Genomic DNA, 24,844 nt, shown 5'->3' on the forward strand with positions numbered 1-24,844 from the left:
GCATTGAGCTTATCAAATGGGCAGCCAGGGCAGGTCAAGTGTGTTTCAGGGATTGAGCTTGAGACCAGCCGGCCAGAGGGGAGACCTATGTTGAGTTGAGAAGGTAGGTCTAAGCAGAATGGGCTAAAGTAGTAGATATTTTCCTTTCTAGATGTTTTTCCTCTAGGCAATAAGGAGGTGCCAAAGCAAACTGAATAAAGGACAGGAAGAAATATGCTCTAGGAATCTTCAGCTGGCAGCACAGTGTAGGAGGAATTTGAACTCTGCCTATATGGCTAAAACCCCTGTATAAAGTCAGTTTAAGTGAACTCTGGATATAAAATGATGAGGGTCTTAACTCTCATGGGAGTAAAAGTTTTACATCTCAGAGAATTCATTAACGAAATTGACTCCTTAAGAATAGAAGGCTGGGTTTTGAACTTGAGTACCTAGAAAAAATGCTAACATCTGTGGTAAAGTAAACTTGGGAAGGGAATTTGTTTTGCTTTATGTGTGGCTGTCAGTGGGAGGACTGGACCAGCAGGTCATGCACACCTGGTTGCAGCTGGAGTTTGGATCACTGTATTTTTAGGGAGGGGGCTCAAACGAGTGGGAAGGGTCCAAAATAGAGCCTGGGGGATGATTATATCTGGGGTGCAAAAGTGAAATGAAGCAGGTAAGGGATGAATGGGATGCATAAGGACCTGCAGGAAATTTAATTAAGCTCAGTCTTAGCTCCTAAACCAGAACACTGGCCATCTTACCTTTAGTCTTCTTAAAGTCTCATTTGCCTCTGCTGTCATTTCTCATCAGTGTGTAGGAATCCATTTTTTCCATCCTATCACAGCCCTGTGAAGAAGATAACCTCAATTTACTCTTGGTTATGCAGTGAAGATGGTAATTTTCAGGGTGAACCTCTAGATTATGTCTGTTACATTTTTTTATTGCTAAGGACTGTAGAATGATATAGAATAGGATCTTGAAAAATAGGTTTTCTTGAAAGATGTATTATTTATTTATTTATTTATTTATTTATTTATTTATTTATTTTTTGCCATTTTTTTTTTAAGCAATTTGGGTTATTTGCTGTATGAATCACTTCTTCCCTCAGGTAACTGTGAGAGATGGAAAAGCAAGGTACCTTACAAAGTTTCAAACAGATTCGAGGCATATGCTGTAAAGTTTAGGAAACAGCCAGCAGGTATAGAGTTGGTATCTATCCTGTGTCCAGTTTTCAATGTCATGATTAGCTTTTAGGGCTTTGTTTGGGGTTTCCTACTCAGTGCATGTTCTGTCCTCTAAAACTAACACTGCTTGTGGGCAGTGAAAAATGGCAGCATTCTAACTGGGTAGTAGACCTGTATCTATATAGATTCTTGCTCACAAGCAGATTGGAGCCTAAGCCTTTTCATTCTGTGGAGTGTCATTTTTATGTCAGTTTTCCACATTTAATTCACCAGTGCTGTTATGGTAGTGTGTTGTATGTTATATGGGATTTTGTAAGTTATCCTGCTGGTTCAAAGTGTCCCAGGTTAGAGCTAGTAGAGCTGGGCACTGGAAGTTCAGGATCTCCCTTAAAAGTTCAGGATCTCCCTTAAAGGTCTAGTAGTTTGACAGGCTTCTTTTCACACTGGGTCTTGGCATTGAGTATCCCTGCCACACCTTCAACCCCTAGGCCTGGGGTGTCAGGGAGAAAGTGCTTATTGGCTTTTTAAATGGGCCATTCCTGCCTTGCAGCGGTCATAAAGTAAAGATTGATAATCATGCTCCAGCAAAATGTTAAGACCTTTAACTTTATCCTAAAGATGAAAATTAAAGATATTAGTAATGATTCTTTGTATAAGATATCTTGAGTTTTACAGCTGATTTAAGGAACTGTATTATTCTATTATTTTACAGGAAACAAATACTGAGTTCCAGCTCCATAAAAGAACTAAATATTGCATCATTATGGTGGTTTAGAACATGTGATCATCCATTGATTTAATCTAATAAAGCTGTTACACCAACAAACAAGAAAATATGACATTGTAAAGCCTTTGCAATTAAAAGATATAAAACAGCAAATGAATTGAATTGTGTATGTGTGTGATTCTCAAGCATTTTGCTCCCGTCTCAAAATGGCCACATCACTGGTAACACCAACAGAGTTGGGTCATTCCTGAATACTTCTGCCATGTCTATTACTGTCTTATAATCTCAAGGACCTTTAAATATGGGGAAAAGGATGGCAGAGTTGAGGACAGACTAAATAGATGGATTCCCCATGAACAGGAACTACCCTGAAGAGAGAGACGGTACCTTTTTCATTTTTTATAAATGGAAACCAAGCATATGGTAGGTCCACTGATGGGTATGTCCCATGGTGGTTTGTAGCATGTTACTTACTTCCAGTGTACACTTGTAGAAACAAGGGAAACTTTAGGCAAACAAGAGTTCCTTATACTCAGAACCTATGACCTAGATGGTAAATTTGTGGAACCAGTCTTCTCCCAATAAAAGATACAGGTTAAGTCTGTGGCTAGGTGCCAAAATGTTTACATGTGGATGAAGGCTGTCCTAAGAGTAATTATAAGATATAGGTATTTGGCAGATATGGAGAGGCTAGGGTAACCTCTTGGAAGGGCTCTCTGAGTGATCGTATCAACAATATTTTGATACATATGGATGGATCCACTCAATATTGCCTCTAAGTTGTCCAGTGATTTTAAATATATATATATATATTACTACATTTTTATATTTTTAACTCCATATGGTAACAAAGTATCTCTCAAGATGGATTAAGGAGATGGTAAAAAGTGATGGCACTGCACGTTTTCAGATGAGATGCAAAAAGACAAGCAAAAGATGATATGGTTTCTAAAGCTGGTCTTATGAGAAGATCTGACTTATTTCCTGCCTAACTCCTATTTAAAAGATGGAGTAGATATTCTAGGAGAATATCTGTGACCCCTATCCCCACCCATGGCTGGATTATGTGACTCTGCTATGTGTCTTCTAGTAACACCTGCATTTTCACTTTCATAGCCCATTATGTGACATATCACAGGAGAGTTACGTTTTCAACCTTGAGACCATGTATTCCTCAGGGCTATAGGTTATTGTCTCCAGTAGATTATCTCCATGGAATAGTTAGTATAGAGCCTGGAACATCATATGCACTCAAGTATTTGTGAATGAATGGCTTAGTGTCAATTTAAATGAACAGTTTTGTCCTTGGCACTGTTCCCACCAACATTCCAAGCCCAGAACATAACTGAAATGGGAAGGCTGGAATAACTGAACAATAAGGAACACTTGAGTCCAGATAATCCAACTTCTGAGCTTATTTGGGAACTACAGGAAGGCATTCCACTACTCTAACTCCCTACCAACAGTTCTGATTCATTCAAATTCCAACAGTCTGATTCATTCACCTATAAATCCCCATGAGAAGATTAAAGAGTGTGGTTTTTCATTAATGTGTTAATAGGAGTTGAATCTGATTGCTTTTTTGACACCTGTGAAATAGGAGTTTGAAGTGTGGGTAAACTAATTCAAGGCATTTAAAGGGACCATAACTGGGGATCTCTGGCTAGTAGGAAGATATTGGACCCTAGAAGTTAGGAAAGATGGTAATGCCGGTATATGGAAGAGGAAACAGAAAAAGAGGACAACTCCAATGAACACTTCCCTGCTTTGTAATCCCTCCCAAAGTCTTTATTCTAGAGGCCAGATGAGAAGGTAAGCATAGGTTTGGAAACTGGAGTCCAAAATGAAGGGTACATCCTGATACCACCTTCCGTTTCATTTTCCCAAGCGGTTATTATACCCCATGGCACATTTAGTTCCTTAGGTTTAGACTCTGACATGAAGATTTGTGTGCAGGGAGTGCTTTAATGGAGAGTGCTTTGGGGAGTAAAATCTCTGAAGGGGCAAAGAAAGAATGATTAAGCATAGGGAAGAAGTTTGGATATGATGCAGCAACAACAAAGACCTCAGCCAATCCAATTGGGAGCTCCTGAGCTGCAATGATCCTGCAGAATTTTCTCAACTGGGGTAAGAGGACACCCCTATACCCGTGCACTGACCAGTCACTGATACAGGATGACCCTTAGAAAGGAAGCATGACCTTGGGTACTGCGGCTTTCTTCAAGAAAGATCAAATCCCTGGATAGGGGAAGTCAGTTGTAAGTTGTCGGTTGTTAGCCATCCCAGCAGGTGGGAGGGTAAATATTTTAGTCCAAAAGTCAGCAGTGGGAACTAGGCAGATACCAGTAGCACAACAAAGCATCCACTACAACTTCCAAATCAGGTTCCAACTGGAGCATGTAACCGTACTTCTAATAAATTCACATTCTGTTAGAAGTCTAGGGGCACCTGGGTGGCTCAGTCGGTTGACCATCTGACCAGCTCGGGTCATGATCTCATGGCTCAGAAGTTTGAACATTGGGCTCTGTGCTGGCAGTGTGGAGACTGCCGGGAATTCTCCCTCTCTCCTCTCTCTCTGACCCTCCCCAACTTGTGCTTTCTCTCTTTCAAAAGAAATAAACTTAAAAGAAGTTGAATCTAGAGGTGAACCTGGGTGGCTCAGTCAGTTTAGTGTCTGACTCTTGATTTTGGCTTAGGTTATGATCCCATGGTCATGAGATTGAGCCCCATGTTGGGTTCCATGCTCAGCATGGAGCCTTCTTGAGATTCTCTCTCTCTCTCTCTCTCTCTCTCTCTCTCTCCCTCTCTGCCCCTGCCCTGCTTGCACACGAACGTGCACATGCAACTCTCTCTCAAAATAAACAAAGTTGAGACTAGAACATGAAACAAGATGGTCTCTGCCCAAAAGAAGCTTCCAGACATGTCACTAATTTCAACAAACGTAGTGGCTTAAAACAATAACCATTGACTTCCGGTTTCTGGACTAGCATATGAGGAGATAAGAAGTCTTTTTATTTATGGGGCGCCTGGGTGGCACAGTCGGTTAAGCGTCCGACTTCAGCCAGGTCACGATCTCGCGGTCCGTGAGTTCGAGCCCCGCGTCAGGCTCTGGGCTGATGGCTCGGAGCCTGGAGCCTGTTTCCGATTCTGTGTCTCCCTCTCTCTCTGCCCCTCCCCCGTTCATGCTCTGTCTCTCTCTGTCCCAAAAATAAATAAAAAACGTTGAAAAAAATTAAAAAAAAAAAAAGAAAAATAAAAGCATCACCCATTTATCATCTCATAGGTCTGTAGTTCAGAAATCTGGGTAGAATAGATTCTCAGCTTAGCACTTGGTAATGCCAAAATGAGGTGTGGGCAGGGCTAGGCTATTACCTGAAGGCTGTGGAGAAGAATATGTGCCCAAGGTCATTTTGACTATTAGCAGAAGTGAGTTCCCTGCAAGTACTGTAGGACTGAGGTGACCATTTCCTTGCTGGCTGTTGACTACGATTGCTTTTACCTCTTGGAAGCTGCCCCATTTCCTTGCTATATGGCCCCTTCCTTTTTTTTAACTTTTTTTTTTTTTTTTTAAGATTTTAAGTAATCTCTACACCCAATGTGGGGTTTCAGTTTACAACCCCAAGATCAAGAGTTGCATGCTTTACTGACTGAGCCAGCCAGATGCCTGGACCCCTTCATTTTAAAATAAATCCACCAACAGCACATCATGTCTTTCTCAAACTCGGAATATGACTTCCTCTTTGCTACCTGTCAGAAAATTTAAAAGCTTCTGGTTTTAAAAACACCATGTGATTCGGTTCTGACCATCCACATAGTTACGAAAAGATCAATTGTGTATTATAATCTAATCATGGGAATAAAATCCATTATAGTAACAAGTTCTACAGATTTGGGCAAAAAATCTTGGAGGTTACTTTAGAATTCTGCCTACCACAACCACGATGACAGGTTGACATATACCTTGGTAGAAGGAGTTCTGGTGACTTCTCTTCATTTTCTAAATAGGACTGGAGAGTACTGAGTCTGAAAGGAGAGATTTCAGGATGAAGAACTTTTGATTGATGAGCTTTATGGGCTCAGCTGTCTGGGAATTGGAACAGAGGAGGAAGAGGTTAGTTTGAGGTTCTTCTGGGTAAACCGGGCAAAAAGACAGGTCAAGGGATATGACAGACTGAAGGAAAGGACCACAGAATCTAGGCCAGAAACAGAAGACAGAGAAACCTGGAGTGAGAGAGGAGGAATTAACTTGCAAAGGCTGCAGTGGATGGCAAGATTCCAGTTAAAGCAGGAAGTGGAAGAAGGCTTCAAGAAGAGGTTTAACATTTGGAGCAGTGGTTCTCCAAGTCTGGCCCCCAAACCAACAGCGTCAGCATCCTTTGGGCATTTGTCAGAATTGCAGCCTCTCCAGTCCACTCCAGACCTAGTAAATCAGAAATTCTAAAACTCTAGGAACAGGACAGAGGAATCTATTTCAACAGCCACTCCAGGTGATTTTGCTGCTCCGTAGTTTAAGAATCATCGATATTATTCTCCCATATTGTAACAGAATATGTTTATCAGGAATGGGTTTCCAGCAGGAGAAAGAAAATTCCTGGAAGGAGAATTTTCCCATTGCATGCTCAGCTAGGATGCCTAGGGTAAATGTAAGACACGGCTGAATGAACTGGCCTTACAGTTTTCAGAAATAACAAATCCTGGTCATTCTTATCTGGGCCAATTGTGTTACTGAGATAAACTTTCTAAGACCAAGGCTAGGAACAGTTACTGAAGGGAGCTAGAGAAGGAGCCAGCCTGGACTGCATCAGCCACTCTTTAGAGAGGGGAAACCTCAGGGAAAGTGGCAAAAAGTAGGAATAATGTGTTCCAGGGACCCTGAATGATGAGAGCAGCAACAGATGCTAGTGGAGAGGGAGGGACACTTGCTTATGACCAAGATCTGGCTCCACTTTGGCTCAGCAAAGAACAGACACTCTCCCCTAGCTGCAGGCACCACCCCAACCAGCTGAGCTGCCTCAGCTGTAGCTGTTCATAGGTGGGCTGTGCTTAGCCAACAGGATGAGGATGTATTTGAGGATGTGGGTAGCTGACCCAGTACAGTAATCTGTATCACCTTATAATTTTTCTGAATCTACTATTCTAGAAATAATAATAGTTGTGGGAAAATAGCAGTAAGAACTAAGCAAGTTAAATACATAATTTTTCAATGTTATTACAGGGTATCCCACCCCTCCAAAAATCCCTCAAGCAATCATGCCAGGGTTTATGAGCATAGGTCTTTTGAGTGCAGCGAAGCCCAACATACTTTATACTGTTGAGTTAAAAAATGAAAAAATGGGAGTACCTGGTGGGCTCAGTCGGTTAAGAATCTGACTCTTGGTTTTTGGCTCTGGTCATGATCTCATGATTCGTGAGTTAGAGGCCCGAGTGGGGCTCTTCACTGACAGTGCAGAGGCTGCTTGGGATTCTCTGTCTCCTCCTCTCTGTGCCCCTCCCCTGATCCTGTTCTCTCTCTCTCTCAAACATTTTTTCAAAAATGAAAAAATTGGTGCCGACAAATGTTCATACTATGCTAAAAAGAGAAAAAACTTTTTCTATGATACATAAATATTTCCTGATGACTTCACAATAAATTGTTAACATTAGACACTGGGGAAGGGAACTGAGTGGCTGGGGGAGAAAAGGAAGAATTGTCCTGATTAAAAGCCTTATGTACCTTTTAAACTTGGAGCACATGCATGCATTATTAAGAAATAAAAAGTTACTACATTTAAAAAATAAATAATGAGCTTTTATTACCCTCAACAACAGAGAAAAGCCACGCTAGAGTCTCTGGGAATTCTGGGAACGCTCCCAGGGGGAGGGGGAAGGCTGCAGCAGCACCTGGAGCTTCCTCAGAGACTCATTCCCTCAGTCTAACCCCCCTGGCAGAGGCAGCTGGAAGGAATCACAAACTGCAGGGATCAGTGGGAGGAAGACAATGAACACGCTTTCCTGCCTGAAATCAGCCGCTGTCCAGAGCCAGCACCAGGGAAGACACAACTCACCCTCCGGGGGTCACGTCTTCGCTGGAAGGCAGGTGGGAATTCACACGCGTGACACCGAATGCCCTGCTCTCTTGGGGTCTCCAAGTCTTCCCCGATTCCACACCCTCTGGTCTGGGGCCACAGTGTCTGATTTTTGAGAGGAGAACATGGAATAGGTCAAGTCTTAGTCCGAGTCTGAACTCTCATTCGACTTGGAAGACTTATGTTTTCGTTTTTTCTTCTTCTTCTTTTCTTTTTTCCTTTTCTTATGCTTTTCTTTCTTCTTCTTTTTCTTGTGTTTCTCTTTACATTCTGAGGAGCTGGAGCTGCTCCCATCTTCATCGGAGGTGGAATCCTCCAGTAACTGTTTTAACTGCTGTATCCTAAACAGAAGTTTGACCAAAGAACCATATTTAACTTAAAAAAATTGTAGATAAAAATGATGTGAGAGCAGCAGTGAGGGTAAAAAATGTCATGAATAACCACCTTGCGAAAGACGGTACTTATTTGTGCATGTCTTCCCCATTCTTGTCCACGTCCATGCCTGTTTGACAGGACTGTAACCAGTATATGAGCCATTCTGTGTTCTTTTCATTGTCCTAAATATTTCTGCATGTTTCTCGAGTCCTTACCACAGAACTTCTAACAGATGCCTACTTTCCTTACTCACCGCCCCCAACTGCTCAAGTAATCTACCTCCTCAAAACAATTATTAATCGGCGTCACCAGTTTTGGGAAAAACAAACTCTCCCGTTTCTTCACCCTACCTTTGTTCATGTCTAAGGATCATTTTTCACAATAGCTCAGACCCTTAAAGACGCTGGAGAAGATAAACTAAGCTACGGTTGGTTGCCAACATCAACTATCAGTGGTATGAGCAGGCTGGGCCAAACCCACTGCTTTACGCCAACCCAGACAGAACAAGGCTGGCCTGCTCATCCCCCACACACTGGCCTTTCCAGTGATTTCTCCTGCCTTCCACATATATCACAACTATATTAAAGTACCATATTTACCAAACCACTCATCTAATACTGGGATGGATGTTTCCAACTTTATATAAGAGGGTATTGTTATCACCAGGACCACCTCACCTTATGTCCTTTTCATGTCTTTTATTCTCTCGTATGATGTCATACATGGGATCTTCATGTGCCTTGAGGGTTAGAGAAGGGTAAGGTTGGATTAGGGCTTCATGGACTGTTTAGTTAAATTAAAATTAAATCTCTATTTCACTGAAATAAGAATACATGGGGGCGCCTGGGTGGCTCAGTCGGTTAAGCATCCGACTTCGGCTCAGGTCATGATCTCGCGGTCCGTGGGTTCGGGCCCCGCGTCGGGCTCTGTGCTGACAACTCAGAGCCTGGAGCGTGTTTCAGATTCTGTGTCTCCCTCTTTCTCTGACCCTCCCCTGTTCATGCTCTCTCTCTGTCTCAAAAATAAATAAATGTTAAAAAAAAAAAATAAGAATACATGTAGGAGGAATGTTACAGTATGTAAACTATCTCAATTTTAAAAAATAATAAATCTAATTTGTAGAAATTTTAAATGTTACCAAAAAATCATGTTAAGCTTGGCTCTGAAGAGTCCATTCTGCTAGTCTTCTGGCAGTTTTCTGGGTTAGTCTGGAAAACCTCCAAAAGCATGAAGGTTAAAGAACACCCTACTAAAGAATGAATGTGTCAACCAGGCAATTAGAGAAGAAATTTAAAAATATATGGAAATAAATGAAAATGAAAATACAACAATTCAAACGCTTTGGGATGCAACGAAGGCAGTCCTGAGAGGAAAACACATTGCAATCCAGGCCTATCTCAAGAAACAAGAAAAATCCCAAATACAAAATCTAACAGCACACCTAAAGGAAACAGAAGCAGAACAGCAAAGACACCCCAAACCCAGAAGAAGAGAAATAATAAAGATCAGAGCAGAAATAAACAATATAGAATCTAAAAAAACTGTAGAGCAGATCAATGAAACCAAGAGTTGGTTTTTTGAAAACATAAACAAAATTGATAAACCTCTAGCCAGGCTTCTCAAAAAGAAAAGGGAGATGACCCAAATAGATAAAATCATGAATGAAAATGGAATTATTACAACCAATCCCTCAGAAATACAAGCAATTATCAGGGAATACTATGAAAAATTATATGCCAACCAAGTGGACAACCTGGAAGAAATGGACAAATTCATAAGCACCCACACACTTCCAAAACTCAAACAGGAAGAAATAGAAAACTTGAACAGACCCATAACCAGTGAAGAAATTGAATCAGTTATCAAAAATCTCCCAACAAATAAGAGTCCAGGACCAGATGGCTTCCCTGGGGAATTCTACCAGACATTTAAAGCAGAGATAATACCTATCCTTCTCAAGCTGTTCCAAAAAACAGAAAGGGAAGGAAAACTTCCAGACTCATTCTATGAAGCCAGCATTACTTTGATTCCTAAACCAGAGACCCAGCAAAAAAAGAAAACTACATGCCCATATCCCTGATGAATATGGATGCAAAAATTCTCAATAAGATACTAGCAAATCGAATTCAACAGCATATAAAAAGAATTATTCACCATGATCAAGTGGGATTCATTCCTGGGCTGCAGGGCTGGTTCAACATTTGCAAATCAATCAATGTGATACATCACATTAAGAAAAAAAAAGAAAAGAATCATATGATCCTGCCAATCAATGCAGAAAAAGAATTTGACAAAATTCAGCATCCTTTTTTAATAAAAACCTTTGAGAAAGTCAGGATAGAAGGAACATACTTAAACATCGTAAAAGCCATTTATGAAAAGCCCACAGCTAATATCATCCTCAATGGGTAAAAACTGAGAGCTTTCCCCCTGAGATCAGGAACACGACAGCCATGTTCACTCTCACCGCTGTTATTTAACATAGTGTTGGAAGTTCTAGCATCAGCAATCAGACAACAAAAGGAAATCAAAGGCATCGAAATTGGCAAAGATGAAGTCAAGTTATCACTTTTTGCAGATAACATTATATTATACAAGGAAAACCCGACAGACTCCACCAAAAGTCTGCTAGAACTGATACGTGAATTCAGCAAAGTCGCAGGATACAAAATTAATGTACAGAAATCAGTTGCATTCTAATACACTAATAATGAAGCAATAGAAAGACAAAATAAACTGATCCCATTCACAATTGCACCAAGAGTCATAAAATACCTAGGAATAAACCTAACCAAAAATGTAAAAGACCTATATACTGAAAACTATAGAAAACTTATGAAGGAAATTGAAGAAGATATAAAGAAATGAAAAAACATTCCATGCTCATGGATTGGAAGAATAAATATTGTTAAAATGTCAATACTATCCAAAGCTATCTACACATTCAATGCAATCTCAATCAAAATTGCACCAGCATTCTTCTTGAAGCAAGACCAAGCAATCCTAAAATTTGTATGGCACCACAAAAGACCCCGAATAGCCAAAGTAATATTGAAGAAGAAGACCAAAGCGGGAGGCATCACAATCCCAGACTTTAGCCTCTACTACAAAGCTGTAATCATCAAGACAGCATGGCATTGGCACAAAAACAGACACACAGACCAATGGAATAGAATAGAAACTCCAGAACTAGACCCACAAAAGTATGGCCAACTCATCTTTGACAAAGCAGGAAAGAATATCCAATGGAAAAAAGACAGTCTCTTTAATAAATGGTGCTGGGAGAACTGGACAGCAACATGCAGAAGAATGAAGCTAGACCACTTTCTTACACCATTCACAAAAATAAACTCAAAATGGATAAAGGACCTGAATGTAAGACAAGAAACCATCAAAACCCTAGAGGAGAAAGCAGGAAAAAACCTCTCTGACCTCAGCCGCAGCAATTTCCGACTTGACACATCACCAAAGGCAAGGGAATTAAAAGCAAAAATGAACTATTGGGCCCTCATGAAGATAAAAAGCTTCTGCACCGCAAAGGAAACAATCAACAAAACTAAAAGGCAACCGACAGAATGGGAGAAGATACTCGCAAATGACATATCAGACAAAAGGCTAGTATCCAAAATCTATAAAGAACTCACCAAACTCCACACCTGAAAAACAAATAATCCAGTGAAGAAATGGGCAGAAAACACGAATAGATACTTCTCTAAAGAAGACATCCAGATGGCCAACAGGCACATGAAAAGATGCTCAACACCACTCCTCATCAGGGAAATACAAATCAAAACCACACTGAGATACCACCTCACGCCAGTCAGAGTGGCTAAAATGAACAAATCAGGAGACTATAGATGCTGGAGAGGATGTGGAGAAACAGGAACCCTCTTGCACTGTCGGTGGGAATGCAAACCGGTGCAGCCCCTCTGGAAAACAGTGTGGAGGTTCCTCAAAAAATTAAAAATAGATCTACCCTATGACCCAGCAATAGCACTGCTAGGAATTTACCCAAGGGATACAGGAGTGCTGATGCATAGGGGCACTTGTACCCCAATGTTTATAGCAGCACTTTCAACAATAGCCAAATTATGGAAAGAGCCTAAATGTCCTTCAACTGATGAATGGATAAAGAAATTGTGGTTTATATACACAATGGAAGACTACTTGGCAGTGAGAAAGAATGAAATCTGGCCTTTTGTAGCAACATGGATGGAACTAGAGAGTGTTACGCTAAGTGAAATAAGTCATAAAGAGAAAGACAGATACCATATGTTTTCACTCTTATGTGGATCCTGAGAAACTTAACAGAAGATGTTGGGGGAGGGGAAGGAAAAAAAAAAAGAGAGAGGGAGAGAGCCAAACCATAAAAGACTCGTAAAAACTGAGAATAAACTGAGGGTTGATGGGGGTGTGGGAGGAAGGGGAGGGTGGGTGATGGGCACTGAGGAGGGCACCTGTTGGGATGAGCACTGGGTGTTATATGGAAACCAATTTGACAGTAAATTTCATATTAAAAAAAAATTATGTTAAAAAAACCTATTACCTTCTTACCTGGGGATAATTACTATTAATATTTGGTCTCTTTCTTTCAATCAATATCATTAAATTTATGAAAAATTATTAATCCTATTACATGTACAACTCTTATTATTTTTTACTTGTGTCTTCATGAACATTTTTCATGATGTCTTCTAAAACATAATTTCTGGGGTACCTGGCTAGCTCAGTGGGTAGAACATGTGAGTCATGATCTGGGGGGGTTGTGAGTTCAAGCCCACACTGGGTGCAGAAATGACTTAAAAATGAAATCTTTTTTTTTAATGTTTTATTCATTTTTGAGAGAGAGAGAGAGAGAGAGAGAGAGAGCAAGTGAGCAAGCATGCACATGTGAGTGGGGAGGGGCAGAGAGAGAAGGAGATGGAGAATCCCAAGCAGGCTCCTGCTGTCAGAACAGAGCCAATCACAAGGCTCAAACCCACGGACTGTGAGATCATGACCTGAGCCAAAATCAAGAGTCAGATGCTTAACCAACTGAGCCACCCAGGTGCCCCTAAAAATAAAACCTTTTTTTTTCTAAAAATAAAGTCTTAAAATAATAATTCCTAATGACTGAATCATTTGTATGTTACAGAAATTTATGTTGATATATTAGACTATTAAGTTTCCAATTTTTCTTCAGTTTCCATCATTTCAATGATATAATTATGAGAGTTATCATTATGCATACATATCCTTAATCATAAGCAGTGTATATGTTGATGTTCTCTTATATCCTTAAAATAAATTCTTGGAAATGGGGTTTCTGGTCAAAAAAAAGGAAAAAGAATATGTTCAAAGTTTTTGAGATTTATCATCAAACTATGTTCTATTACAATCTGTAAAAACCGACATTCCACTTAAGTGGAATGATTGATCAAAAAGAAATTATTTCAGATTATTAAAATTATAACACAACATCTTAAACTCCTTAAAACCTTAAATAATGTTGACCCCAGTTTGACATATACTGATAACCTCAGTACATCCAGACAGTAGCGTATTTCACTTGGCAGAAGCAGTTACTGAATGGTAAATTAACACCTTTAGGGGATGACTCTATTAAAATAAAGTGAAGAAATGATAAGTCTATTTTACTGTCTAAAGAGCGTATATAATTTATATACACACTTATAGCTTATAAAGACATCTATTCTTTAAAAACTGGGAGGGGTGCCTGGGTGGCTCAGTTGGTTAAGCATCTGACTTCAGCTCAGGTCATGATCTCAAGGTTCACGAGTTTGAGCCCCGCATTGGGCTCTGTGCTGACAGCTCAGAGCCTGGAACCTGCTTTGGATTCTGTGTCTCCCTCTCTCTCTGCCCCTCCCCTGCTCGCACTCTGTCTGTCTGTCTCAAAAATAAATAAACATTAAAAAAAAATGGGAAACTAAAACCCTAATTATAGTTATGATGTTATATATAACTGAAAACAAGTGATTGAATAAATAAAAATGTCTGCTTTAGAAAAAGAATCACTATTCCCAAGGTATAAACAAGTAACACTTTAATAAAAAGTTAGTTTTTTGTTAACTAATCTGTCACACAAATGTAATTTAACAAGAGATGTAGTCAATACCGGATATTCTGGCCAAAAATCTCTGAGAATGTGTTCTATGTGAATTTCCAGTTCACCGATTACTCCCTGGTTTGTTAATATTCACTACTTCTGAAAAATGTATATTGACAAGGTGGGGTTCTACTTACTACTCTGAACTGTTCTAATTTTTGGTTGCCTTTGATAAAAAAAGGGCATTCTTTGTCGCCTGTTCGGTGACCATACCGCTTACAACGCCAGCCTAAAAACAAAGAAAAAAGGAAATATTTCTGTAAGTAACAGTTTCATTTAATGAAGATGAAGAATCAGTACACCATATTAAAGGTTTTCTTCATTAAACTCCAATTCTAAAAGCAAATGCAATGACTGGATGAATCATATACAATCCTAGAAAATAAAGGGAAACTGATTACTTCCCAAGCATCCTTTAATCGTGTAGCTTTGGGAGTAAATATTACCTCACCAGATAAGTATTAAGCAATCCAGTGTAAAAGTATTGTGAAGAGTGAATTTTTTTTTGTCTGTAGCTTACTGTATTTTTCAAAGAGAAGGTCTTTTCTATTCATCAAGTGACTCTGATCCTCATTTACAATTTCAGACACTAGAGCAAATAGCTTCTTTCTCTGATTGAATCAAAAACTGCACAATCCCTCCCCTTTAATTAAACCAAATCACAAATTATCTTAAAATGTTAATTTCATTAGCACTCTAATATGGCTTCACCTGCTGAACAGGGAAATTGTCCTTTGTAAAAAGTATATTATTTAGAAGCAGACAGCCGTGATGAGGAATGGGGAAGAAACACAGTAAGAAAATACATGCACATGTTCCAGGACAACAGAGGGAAGCACACAACTTTGTGGAATTTTAGTGACTATGGACATGGCATCAGGCATTGAGATATAGGGAAAATGAAGTGGTGAACAAAGCAGGAATGGGTGAGATGCTTATTATTTCTCTCACCTGGTCCTCTTAGAACCATCTAGATTTGAGGTAAATCAGGAAGTCATATGAGAACAGTGAGTTAAATGTTTGGACATTAAGCAACTCCAACCAAGGAAGTCAGGAAGCAGGTAAAGGGATTACAGCTAAGATCAGCCAGGTTTGCTTCACGCTGACAGCTACTAAAAGCGTGAAGTGAATGAGAAGGGAAGTTTTTCCTTTTTAATTTTGAGGGCTGGAGGCAGGAAACCATTGAAAAAAAGTGAAGTTTGGAGATTCTTTATTGATTGCCTCCGAGCTGTCCCTGTCTTTCATTAACTCTCCCAATTAATTTAAAATTCAGGAAAGAAGGATTATACTCCTTCAAACCAAAGTCTTTTTTTGTGTTCAAAATTGTCGTATCATTAAAGGAAAGGTGATTCTTGCCATTCAAAATGTGGTCATGGACAAGCAAAATCAGCAACACATGGGAGATTGTTAGAAATGTATACTGTTAGGTCCACCCCAGAAATACTGACACATATTAGAATTTTAAAAGATTAACTGGTGATTTAAAGACATGTTAAAGTTTGAAAACCACTGTTCTAGATAACACTACAATCAACAAAATCAATGAAAATATGTACATGTACATGTGTCTTTCATCCTGTCTGGGAGGAGTCCAAATTTTGTGGGGCCTGAGCTTAAATTATGTGTTTGTGGAGGGGGGCTCTTTAGAAAGAAAAATACCTTGCCTTGGCAAATTTTGCAAAATCATATGACTGTATCAACACATCACTGGAACTTCTGCAGGTCCTTGAAAATCACAAGTGAGTCAAACTGGCTCTGGTCCCAACTCTGACACTTATTTTCCAAGTCAATGTACATAGCCATAAAATGGTAATTGAAATGTAAGTAACTACCTCATAAAAGAGAGCAGTGGTATTCAAACTTAAAAAAAAAAAAAAAAAAAAAGCTGTAGACTTCTGGGTAAAGATGACAGACTAAATACATTTACCTGTTTTCACTCCCTTCCTGACATGTCATAAAAATGAAAATGAAGAGAATTCTTTCCAAGGGGAATAAGCCAAGAAGCACTTCAAGAATGGCCAAGTGACAGCCTCCATAAAAGCACTGAAAATAGTTGCAAATTTTCCCACATCAATTTACTTGAAACCCTGTAAATTAATCAAAGGTTTGCCACAATCTGAGGACCATTAATTCAAGAAAAGATAGTGAAGTTTGGTAAGAACAGAAGGGTTTCTGGCATTTTAACCAGGCCTTCTCCCAACCCTCTTTCCTGATTGCCAGAATAATCTTGAAAACTAGCAGCCGTGCAACCATGACAACTATGAAAAGCAGCAATCCTGCACTCTCAATGGGGTAAGGCCAGGTTTTGAGTCTCTCAAAAATCCCTAACCCCAAAGCACAGAGCCACACTGGCAGGGTGTTGTTGCTATTTAACCAGTCATGTAGTTTACTCTACAGTAAAAGCCCAATCCTTCAGGATATTTGTTGAAAACAATTACCTGCAATTGTTTAATATCACAGCTCCCAACAGCTGTGATATCGATAAATAAGAGCCGAGCTAAAGATTTTAATGATCCAGGTAATGAGATGTCCACAGAGGGCTTTTAAAAATTCTGACACAATCCTGGGAAGCTAGAAGGCTGTGCACATGTGCCAACATTTATTTTGTTTTTTTTTTCTTTTTAAGTTTTTTAAATGTTTTATTTATTCTTGAGAGAGATAGTGCATGAATGGGGGAGGGGCAGAGAGCGAAAGAGACACAGAATCGTAAGCAGGCTCCACGCTTTGAGCTGTCAGCACAGAGCCTGATGCAGGGCTTGAATGCACAAACCGGGAGATCATGACCTGAGCCAAACTTGGATGCTTAGCTGACTGAACCACCCAGGTGCCCGTTTTTTTGATAGTAGCCATCCTAACAGGTATGAGGTTGTATTTCTCTAATTACTGATGCTGAGAATCTTTTCATGGACTTACTGGATACCTGTATATCTTCTTTGGAGAAATGTCTATTCAAGTCCTTTGCCAAATTTTAATCAGGTTGTTTCTTTGTTGTTTTTAGGAGTTCTCTATATATTATAGATATAATCCCTTATTAGATATATGATTTACAAATATTTTTTCCCATTCTGTTAGTTGGCTTTTTACTCTTTTGTTAATGTCTTTTATTCACAAAATTTTGTGGTTTTCATGAAGTCAAATTTGTCTGTTTTTTCTTTTGTTGGCTGTACCTTTGGTGTTTCATCCAAAAAATCATTACCAAATCCAATTTTGTGCAGCTTTGCCCTGTTTTCTTCTAAGAGATTTTATAGTTTTAGGTATTATATTTAAGTCTTTGATCCACTTAGAGTTAAATTTTATGTATGATATTAGATAAGGACCCAACTTCATTCTTTTGCAAGAGGATGTCCAGTTTTTTTTAAAAGACTGCTCTTTCCCCATTTAATGGTCTTGGCTCCACCAAAACAAGAAATTAAAACAACAAAGATGAGTCAACATATAGGAAAACAGGAAATTCAAGACAAGAAAGAAGCTAAGGGAAACTGCAGAGTGAGTGTCTTAGTTCCGGCTCCCATAATATAGAGTGGGTCACTTACATAATAGGATTTTCTCATAGGCTAGGGACTGCAGATCTAAAATCTGGGTGCCAAAAGAGTTGGTTTCTGATGATTACTGTCCTCCTGGCTTGCAGACAGCTGTATCCTCTCATGGTGTGTCCTTACACAGCAGAAAGAGAGCAAGCTCTCTGGTCTCCTCTTAAAAGGAACTCATCAGGGGCACCTGGGTGGCTCAGTTAAGCCTCCGACTTCAACTCAGGTCGTGATCTTGTGGTTTGTGGGTTTGAGCCCCGCGTCGGGCTCTGTGCTGACAGCTCAGAGCCTGGAGCCTGCATTGGATTCTGTGTCTCCCTCTCTCTCTGCCCCTCCCCCCTCACGCTGTGTCCCTCTCTCCTTCAAAGATAAATAAACATCAAAAAAAAAAAAAAAAAAAGGAACTAATCATATCATCAGAGGCACCCTCAATACTTTATCCAATCCTAATTACCACCCAAAGGTCCTATCTCCAAATACCATCCTATTGGGGATTAGGGCTTCAACATACGAATTTATGGAGGGACACAAACATTCAATTCATAACACAAAGTGAGGCGTGCCTAAGTGCCTCAGTTGGTTAAGCGTACGGCTCTTGATTTCAGCTCAGGTCATGATCTCGTGGTCCTAAGATTGAGCCCTTGTCAGCTTCCATACTGGGCGTGGACCCTGCTTAAGATTCTCTCCCTCTCCCCTGTTCGCTCTCTCTCAAACAAACAACACAAAGTGAAGGGAGATTCCTGGATGATAAGCATGGGAGCAACCATTTTCAGAAGAATGTAATTAATACAATGTCTCAGGCATTTAGAGGTCTTAAGATTCAATCTTTAGAACAATTTGAGACTGAGTAAAAAGAAATCAGTACATGGAAACCAAAAACAATAATAACAAAACACATGCACATAACACACACCAAAAACAAGATAACTGTTAATCTGGGGCGGGAGGGAGAGGTAATTATTCAGGATGCATAAAGGAAAAGTAATCACTTTACTACATGACTCAGCTCTGGACATAATTATAATAAAGTAAGTACCCAGGATTATCTAACCAAAATTATGAAAAAACTAGTTTGGGGAAGATGTGATATAGTAAGGGTACATATGTGTAGTAAGAGCTAAATTCTCATCTTCCATTGTATGATGTTAACAGATACCACCTAAACCTGAAAAATCAATGCAATGTAAATGTGATCTTAGGCATATGAAGATAAATATCAAAATAACCAACTAAAAGAGCTAAAAGTGGGAATGGAGAAAGAGACTGGGAACTATTTTAATTATGTGCATGAAGAATCTTTATACAAACAAATGTGTTTAAAAGGCAGCAGTACCCTTTCTTCAAATACCAAATACCACTTAAGCTGGATGAAGGTGTTGCGGCTCTGGTGGGGTGGGGCCGTGCACACACAGCACTACTGCTCTGGACCCCCCCCCCCCCCTCAGGTCACATGGATGAAACCTTAACACCACTGATGGGGGGGGTGTGTACAAAGGACTGAGGCAAGACCCAAAGGGATCTGCCCCCTCCAATGTATCCCAATGTATCTCCTTGTCCCTCGTGGCATTTCTACAACAGAGTATCCTTTCTGTTACTTGAATATTACCAAGGAGTGTACTCCAAAGGCAGCTACGGTCCTGTGGGCAACCACTGCCCTTGGGAGTCAGAAGCCCTGGAGTCAAAGCCATGCTCTGCCTCTTAGACACTCACTAACATACGCAGCTTGGCTTCCTTAACTATGAAACAGACATCACGCCTTGGCTTAACAGGTCTCGGTGAGAAAAAAAAAAAAGAGGTAAACATGTTCTGTAAGTCGTGGTATATAACTTGTGTGTGCTGAGGAGTGTTACCTGAAACTCTCCCATACTCACACTGCATAACTTTGACTTCTTTCCCGAGTGGCATCCAAAGTCCTTTAGTTGGTGCGTGAGCCAGAAATTCCCTGGCATGTTCGTTGCCTGGTACATCTGGTATACAGTCTTCTGGCTTAGTCTCATCTTCCTAAAAAAGGAAACAACATGTACACGACGTGGCAAAAGAGCACTGGAATTCTCTCCTACCTGCCTCAGAACACAGCACTGCTGGCTTTCACATGGGCTGGAAATGCCCACGTCATCCTGTTACCCTCTCCAGTACTAGAAAGACAAATTATACCTGACACAAAAACCAGAAATAAATATACCAGAAGGACTATGTCATGAAAACAAAGTAGTTGTTCTTAGAGAAAAGTTACTAGTAAAGCAGAAATCTGCCCTTCATATAGGAATGATCTGTGAGCTCCAAATTCTAACGTAAATTAGATTTAAAGATCAAAAAAAGGTTCCACGACCACAAAATCTTAGTGAAATGAGGCAAGGTATAACAATTAAAGTAGGGGCACCTGGCTGGCTTAGGAGATGGAACATGCAATTCTTGATCTCGGGGTTGAGGTTTGAGCCCCACGTTGAGTGTAGAGATTACTTAAAAACAAAATTTAAGGGGCATCTAGGTGGCTCAGTCACTTAAGCATCCAACTTCAGTTCAGGTCATGATCTCACGGTTTGTGAGTTCGAGCCCTGTTTCAGCTCTCTGCTGTCAGCACAGAGCCTGCCTCAGATCCTCTGTCTCCCCTCTCTCTGCCCTCCGCCGCCTCTCAAAAATAAATAAATGTTAAAAAGAAAAAAATTAAATTAAAAAAATATAAATTTGCCTGGCTGTTTCACTTGCTTAAGCATGTGACTCTTTGTTTTGGCTCAGGTCATGATCTAATGGTTTGTGGGTTCAAGCCCTGCATCGGGCTCCAGGCTGACAGCGTGGAGCCTGCTTAGGATCCTCCCTCTCCTTGTCCCTCCCCTGTTCTTGTGTGTATGCTCTCTCTCGCTCTCTCTGAAAATAAATAAACTTAACATATGTATATACGCATATACATATATATTTCAAGAATTAAAACAGGATTATCTAGAATAAAAATGTTATGTTAAAATAGCTTATTATAACTTGAAGACCATTGTCATGTTTTCTAGTCACACACATGCTATCTATATGTGTGAGTTGCATATTCACCACTGAATATATGCATTTACAATTAAAGAGGGTTTTTTTTTCAGTTTCCATGAATATTTAATCTATAACAGAAGAACATTTTCTAAAACTCTTTTCTTTTAATTTAAAAATTTTTAATATATATTTTTTATTTTAGGTAGGCCCCACCCCTAACGTGGCGCTTCAACTCATGACCCTGAGATCAAGAGTCTCATGCTCTACTGACTGAGCCAGCCAGGTGCCCCTAAAAGTCTTTTCTTTTATTTGAAAGTGAGCATGCATAAGGTTGCTCTGGCCTCTAAAGAGCCCTCTAAGTCTCACTCTCACAGACACTGGACAACATGGCCAGGTGGGCAGGAGGTGGTAGGGGGTGTCCTGCACCAGGGGCTGGACTAGAGGAGCTTCCAGTCTCCACACAGACTACTGTTCTCTGAGCTGACACTCAGGAAAGCAGCAGTGAGTGAGTCAGAGATGGAGCAGAGCGGTGAGAAGATGCAGCCACAGCAGGAGACAGAGAAGGGGACCGATCGCTGAGGAACACGTGGGCCTGCCACCGTTTCTTAGGGAACAGTCACACGGTTGATTACATTGCTACAAAGACACAGGCTGGAGACACAAAGCCCAAAGTGTATGGACTGACTGGCATCTGCAGGGAGAAGCAGGGTTATGAAAAAGATGTTCCAAACCTTATATAACAGTTTTTCATAACAAGTTACTGAGTCTGAGCACTGAGTCAAATATGTCTGAGAGAATAACCAAAGGTACAAACTTCACACTGACCTTGATAAGCCCAGGAGGAGGTTTCTCATAACTAGAAAGGAAAAGAAAAACTGCCGTCAATCATGTTAACAGGAACACAATACGTTTTAATGAGCAAAAAGCAACTAGAGGTCAAAATGAAAAGAATATCTTTAGTAAAACCTTAAAACTGCATTAGATCTAAAGCAGTTAGTAAAATATGCCCAGCAGTCAGAGATCTTATATAAGTAAACTGATGCTACACCACATCCTGCAGAGATCTAGAACTAAAATTCACTGAAATGGTAACTAACTTGGTGTCTGAGCACAATGAATTTATTTTCAAAGAAGAGAAAGCAAGAGATTGCAGGCGAAATGTGTGGGAAGACCCAAGAGCTAATCATGCTTCCAGACTGTCACGGTTGTCAGGTTATTTACCTACCATAACTTCCACTTACTCAGCATGGAGGCTCATGTGGGGAAGGCTGAGGAATCTGTTCTAACCTGGATGGAGGCAGTGCAGGGGGGGCAGGAACAAAACTGGAGGGAAGGGCCTGTTGCAGGGGATGGAGGCGATGGTGATCTGTCCTAGAGGCTTCCTTTCCCATATCCCTGCAGCTCTCAGTTCAAATCCTGCCCACTCACCCTGCCTGCAGAGTGAGCCATCCATTCCTCAGTTCTGACAGCCCGCTGTGCCCATACTGACCTCACTGGACTTGGGGTGTAGGACCCCTGCATGGTGCCTGGACGACATGCTTTACTGAATGCTGCTAGAGCAAGCAGATGTATGATGTGTGGGAATGTACGTTCCCTTGGAGCTCACAGACTCCCAAGGGTCCTAAGGGTACATACGCATCATGTCTATGCTCCCAATTCATTTTCACTTCCTATCACTCTGCCAAAGTGCCCCAAAAGGGTTCTGGATTCCAAATCTGGAAAATCAACACCAAATGCTCATGTTCATTTTTAAGTACTGACACACTACTAGCTATAACACACACTGCGTGGGTATTTATTTGGCTTTTAACTGTGAATGTTGATAGGACCAAAAGCAAAAATAAGAATGAAAAAAAGAAACATTATAACCAAATATCCTGGGTCTATTCAACGCCTGCAAAGCACATTTTACTGAAGATATCTGGCCATAGCAGCTAGCTAGTTTAAAACCGTGAAGACTCCAGAAAGTTGTAAATGTGAATGCTTTAACATTGCTGCACCCAGATGGTGAAGAAAGGGTGACTAATTAAATTTTCTATAATGAATATGTATTACTTTTATCAACCAATAAACACTGATAAATCTTAGAAGAGTGAATTAGATACTGATAAGGAACAATTTCCATTATAGTTTTAAGTAAAAAAAAAAAGGTAGGGGGAGGGCAGAGGGAACAAAACAGTGTATTTGATAAGCTTCTATTTGTGTGTATGGGAAAAAGGAGACTATATGTGGCCACGTGCAAGCGATGTGCCTGCACACACACGCACACACACCAAGTTACCTCTACAAGGATATTTAAGAAATTGGTTACATGCCTGCCTGTAACCAGGGAAAGGAACTAAGGTTCATTAATGGCAGAGACCTGTGTTTCACTGTATTCACACCTACATGTACCAACCTACAAAATGCTTTTTAACTGTAAACGAAAAGTGGTATCAGTGGTATCTACAGCAATGTTGGTATTAGCCCAGGTTAACATATCTCTGAGAGAAAAACCGAAGATAAGTTGGGACTAAGAAAGAAAAATGGCGCCAAAAATATGCTATTAGGAGTTCATATCAGCTATAGAGTTATGTAGGCTGCATTTCTGTTTTAACAATGCTGTTTCTGTAATTGTTTCAGGAACATATCCCCACCCTAGCCCTAACCAACTTGATAGTTTCCTCCCACAAAAAGGGAGCAGGTACACAATAGGCAAAACTAAATTTGATATTCAGGTAATATTAAGTGTTCAACATAAAAACTTGCTCCCTGTCGAAGTAACCAATCAATTATTGTCCCAGGCATGTTGCTAGGTACTAGAAGGGAGAACTAAGAGCATAACGATGTAACTAGTTACATCCAAAAAAACACATAAAATGAAAAGTACTCTCATAAGTATCAATAGCTCTTTATAACTGCCCTGATAAAAGGAGATGGTCTATCTTTTTGGAGTATAAGACCCCAAATTCTAGTAGGAGTATTTTTCAGTTCCAAATCAGTTGAATGAGAATCCTGTAGAAGTGAAGCAAGGCAGAGCAGAAACTTCACGGGCTTTGGAGGTAAAAACCTTTGAATTATGATTCATTCTCACTGTGTACTTAGGGCACATTACTTAATCCCCAGAGCCTCAACTTCCACATGGGTGAACATATCACACCATACACTTCACAATGCTGGCTTTTGTCCCTTCTGTTGAAGACAAGTCCATGCTCTCAAGAGCTTCATGAGGCACCTCAAGACTGGAGGGAGCATTAGCATCACAGAGGCCTAGATCTGGACCAGCAGAGGTAGAAGAAAACAACGTGCCAGGTGGTAAATGACAAATGCCAGAAGACTATTCTAGAGCTTTTCTGAGCAGACAGAGGAGGATCTGCCCCATGAAGATTGCATAGTAAACAACTAGGCATGAATAGACTTAGCTTTTTAGGTGTGCTACAGTTATTTTCCAAAGCAAATGCTTAAAATATTTTCAAACACAAAGTGGTGGCATAACCTAGCAAGAACAATGTAAATCTGCACAAACTGGGGAAATGATACAGTTCATCTGCAGTCATTCATTAGAAATATTGATGCAAAGAGACCAGGGGCGCCTGGGTGGCTCAGTGGTTGAGCGTCTGACTTTGGCTCAGGTCATGATCTCGCAGTCCCTGAGTTTGAGCCCCGCGTCGGGCTCTGTGCTGGCCGCTCAGAGCCTGGAGCCTGTTTCAGATTCTGTGTCTCCCTCTCTCTCTGACCGTTCCCCATTCATGCTCTGTCTCTCTCTGTCTCAAAAATAAATAAACGTTAAAAAAAATTAAAAAGAAAAAGAGACCAAAGGGAGTTTGGTGGTACAGTCTATGAACCCAATAATCCAGTAACACCTCCTTTGAGCCACAAGAGTTGTACAAAAACAACAGATGGCCAAACGCAAATCCAAATTC

General features: G+C 40.3%; 1 protein-coding gene across 8 annotated transcripts in view; it reads right to left on the reverse strand.

Moving 5' to 3' along the window:
* The window catches only part of LOC102967435 (retinitis pigmentosa 9 protein-like), a 37,583-nt gene that overhangs the window by 11,332 nt on the left and 1,407 nt on the right, over positions 1-24,844 (reverse strand). For 4 of the 8 annotated variants that reach the window (XR_006211925.1, XM_042969591.1, XM_042969577.1 and 1 more), the window contains exons 2-8: positions 21,768-21,798; positions 19,838-19,967; positions 14,577-14,668; positions 9,011-9,072; positions 7,938-8,063; positions 5,854-5,916; positions 744-828 (exon numbers count right to left, since the gene is read on the reverse strand). Coding sequence is in view for 7 of the 8 variants with exons in the window: in XM_042969591.1 (XP_042825525.1) it covers positions 789-828; positions 5,854-5,916; positions 7,938-8,063; positions 9,011-9,072; positions 14,577-14,668; positions 19,838-19,967; positions 21,768-21,798 (544 nt within the window). In the remaining variant the exon portion in view is untranslated. Of the gene's footprint in view, positions 1-743; positions 829-5,853; positions 5,978-7,937; positions 8,300-9,010; positions 9,073-14,576; positions 14,669-19,837; positions 19,968-21,767; positions 21,799-24,844 lie in introns of those variants that run through there. The other 4 variants (XM_042969610.1, XM_007090527.3, XM_042969599.1 and 1 more) reach the window with 3 other exon arrangements.

Source organism: Panthera tigris, chromosome A2, assembly GCF_018350195.1.
Source record: "Panthera tigris isolate Pti1 chromosome A2, P.tigris_Pti1_mat1.1, whole genome shotgun sequence".
Taxonomy (NCBI): Eukaryota; Metazoa; Chordata; class Mammalia; order Carnivora; family Felidae; genus Panthera; species Panthera tigris.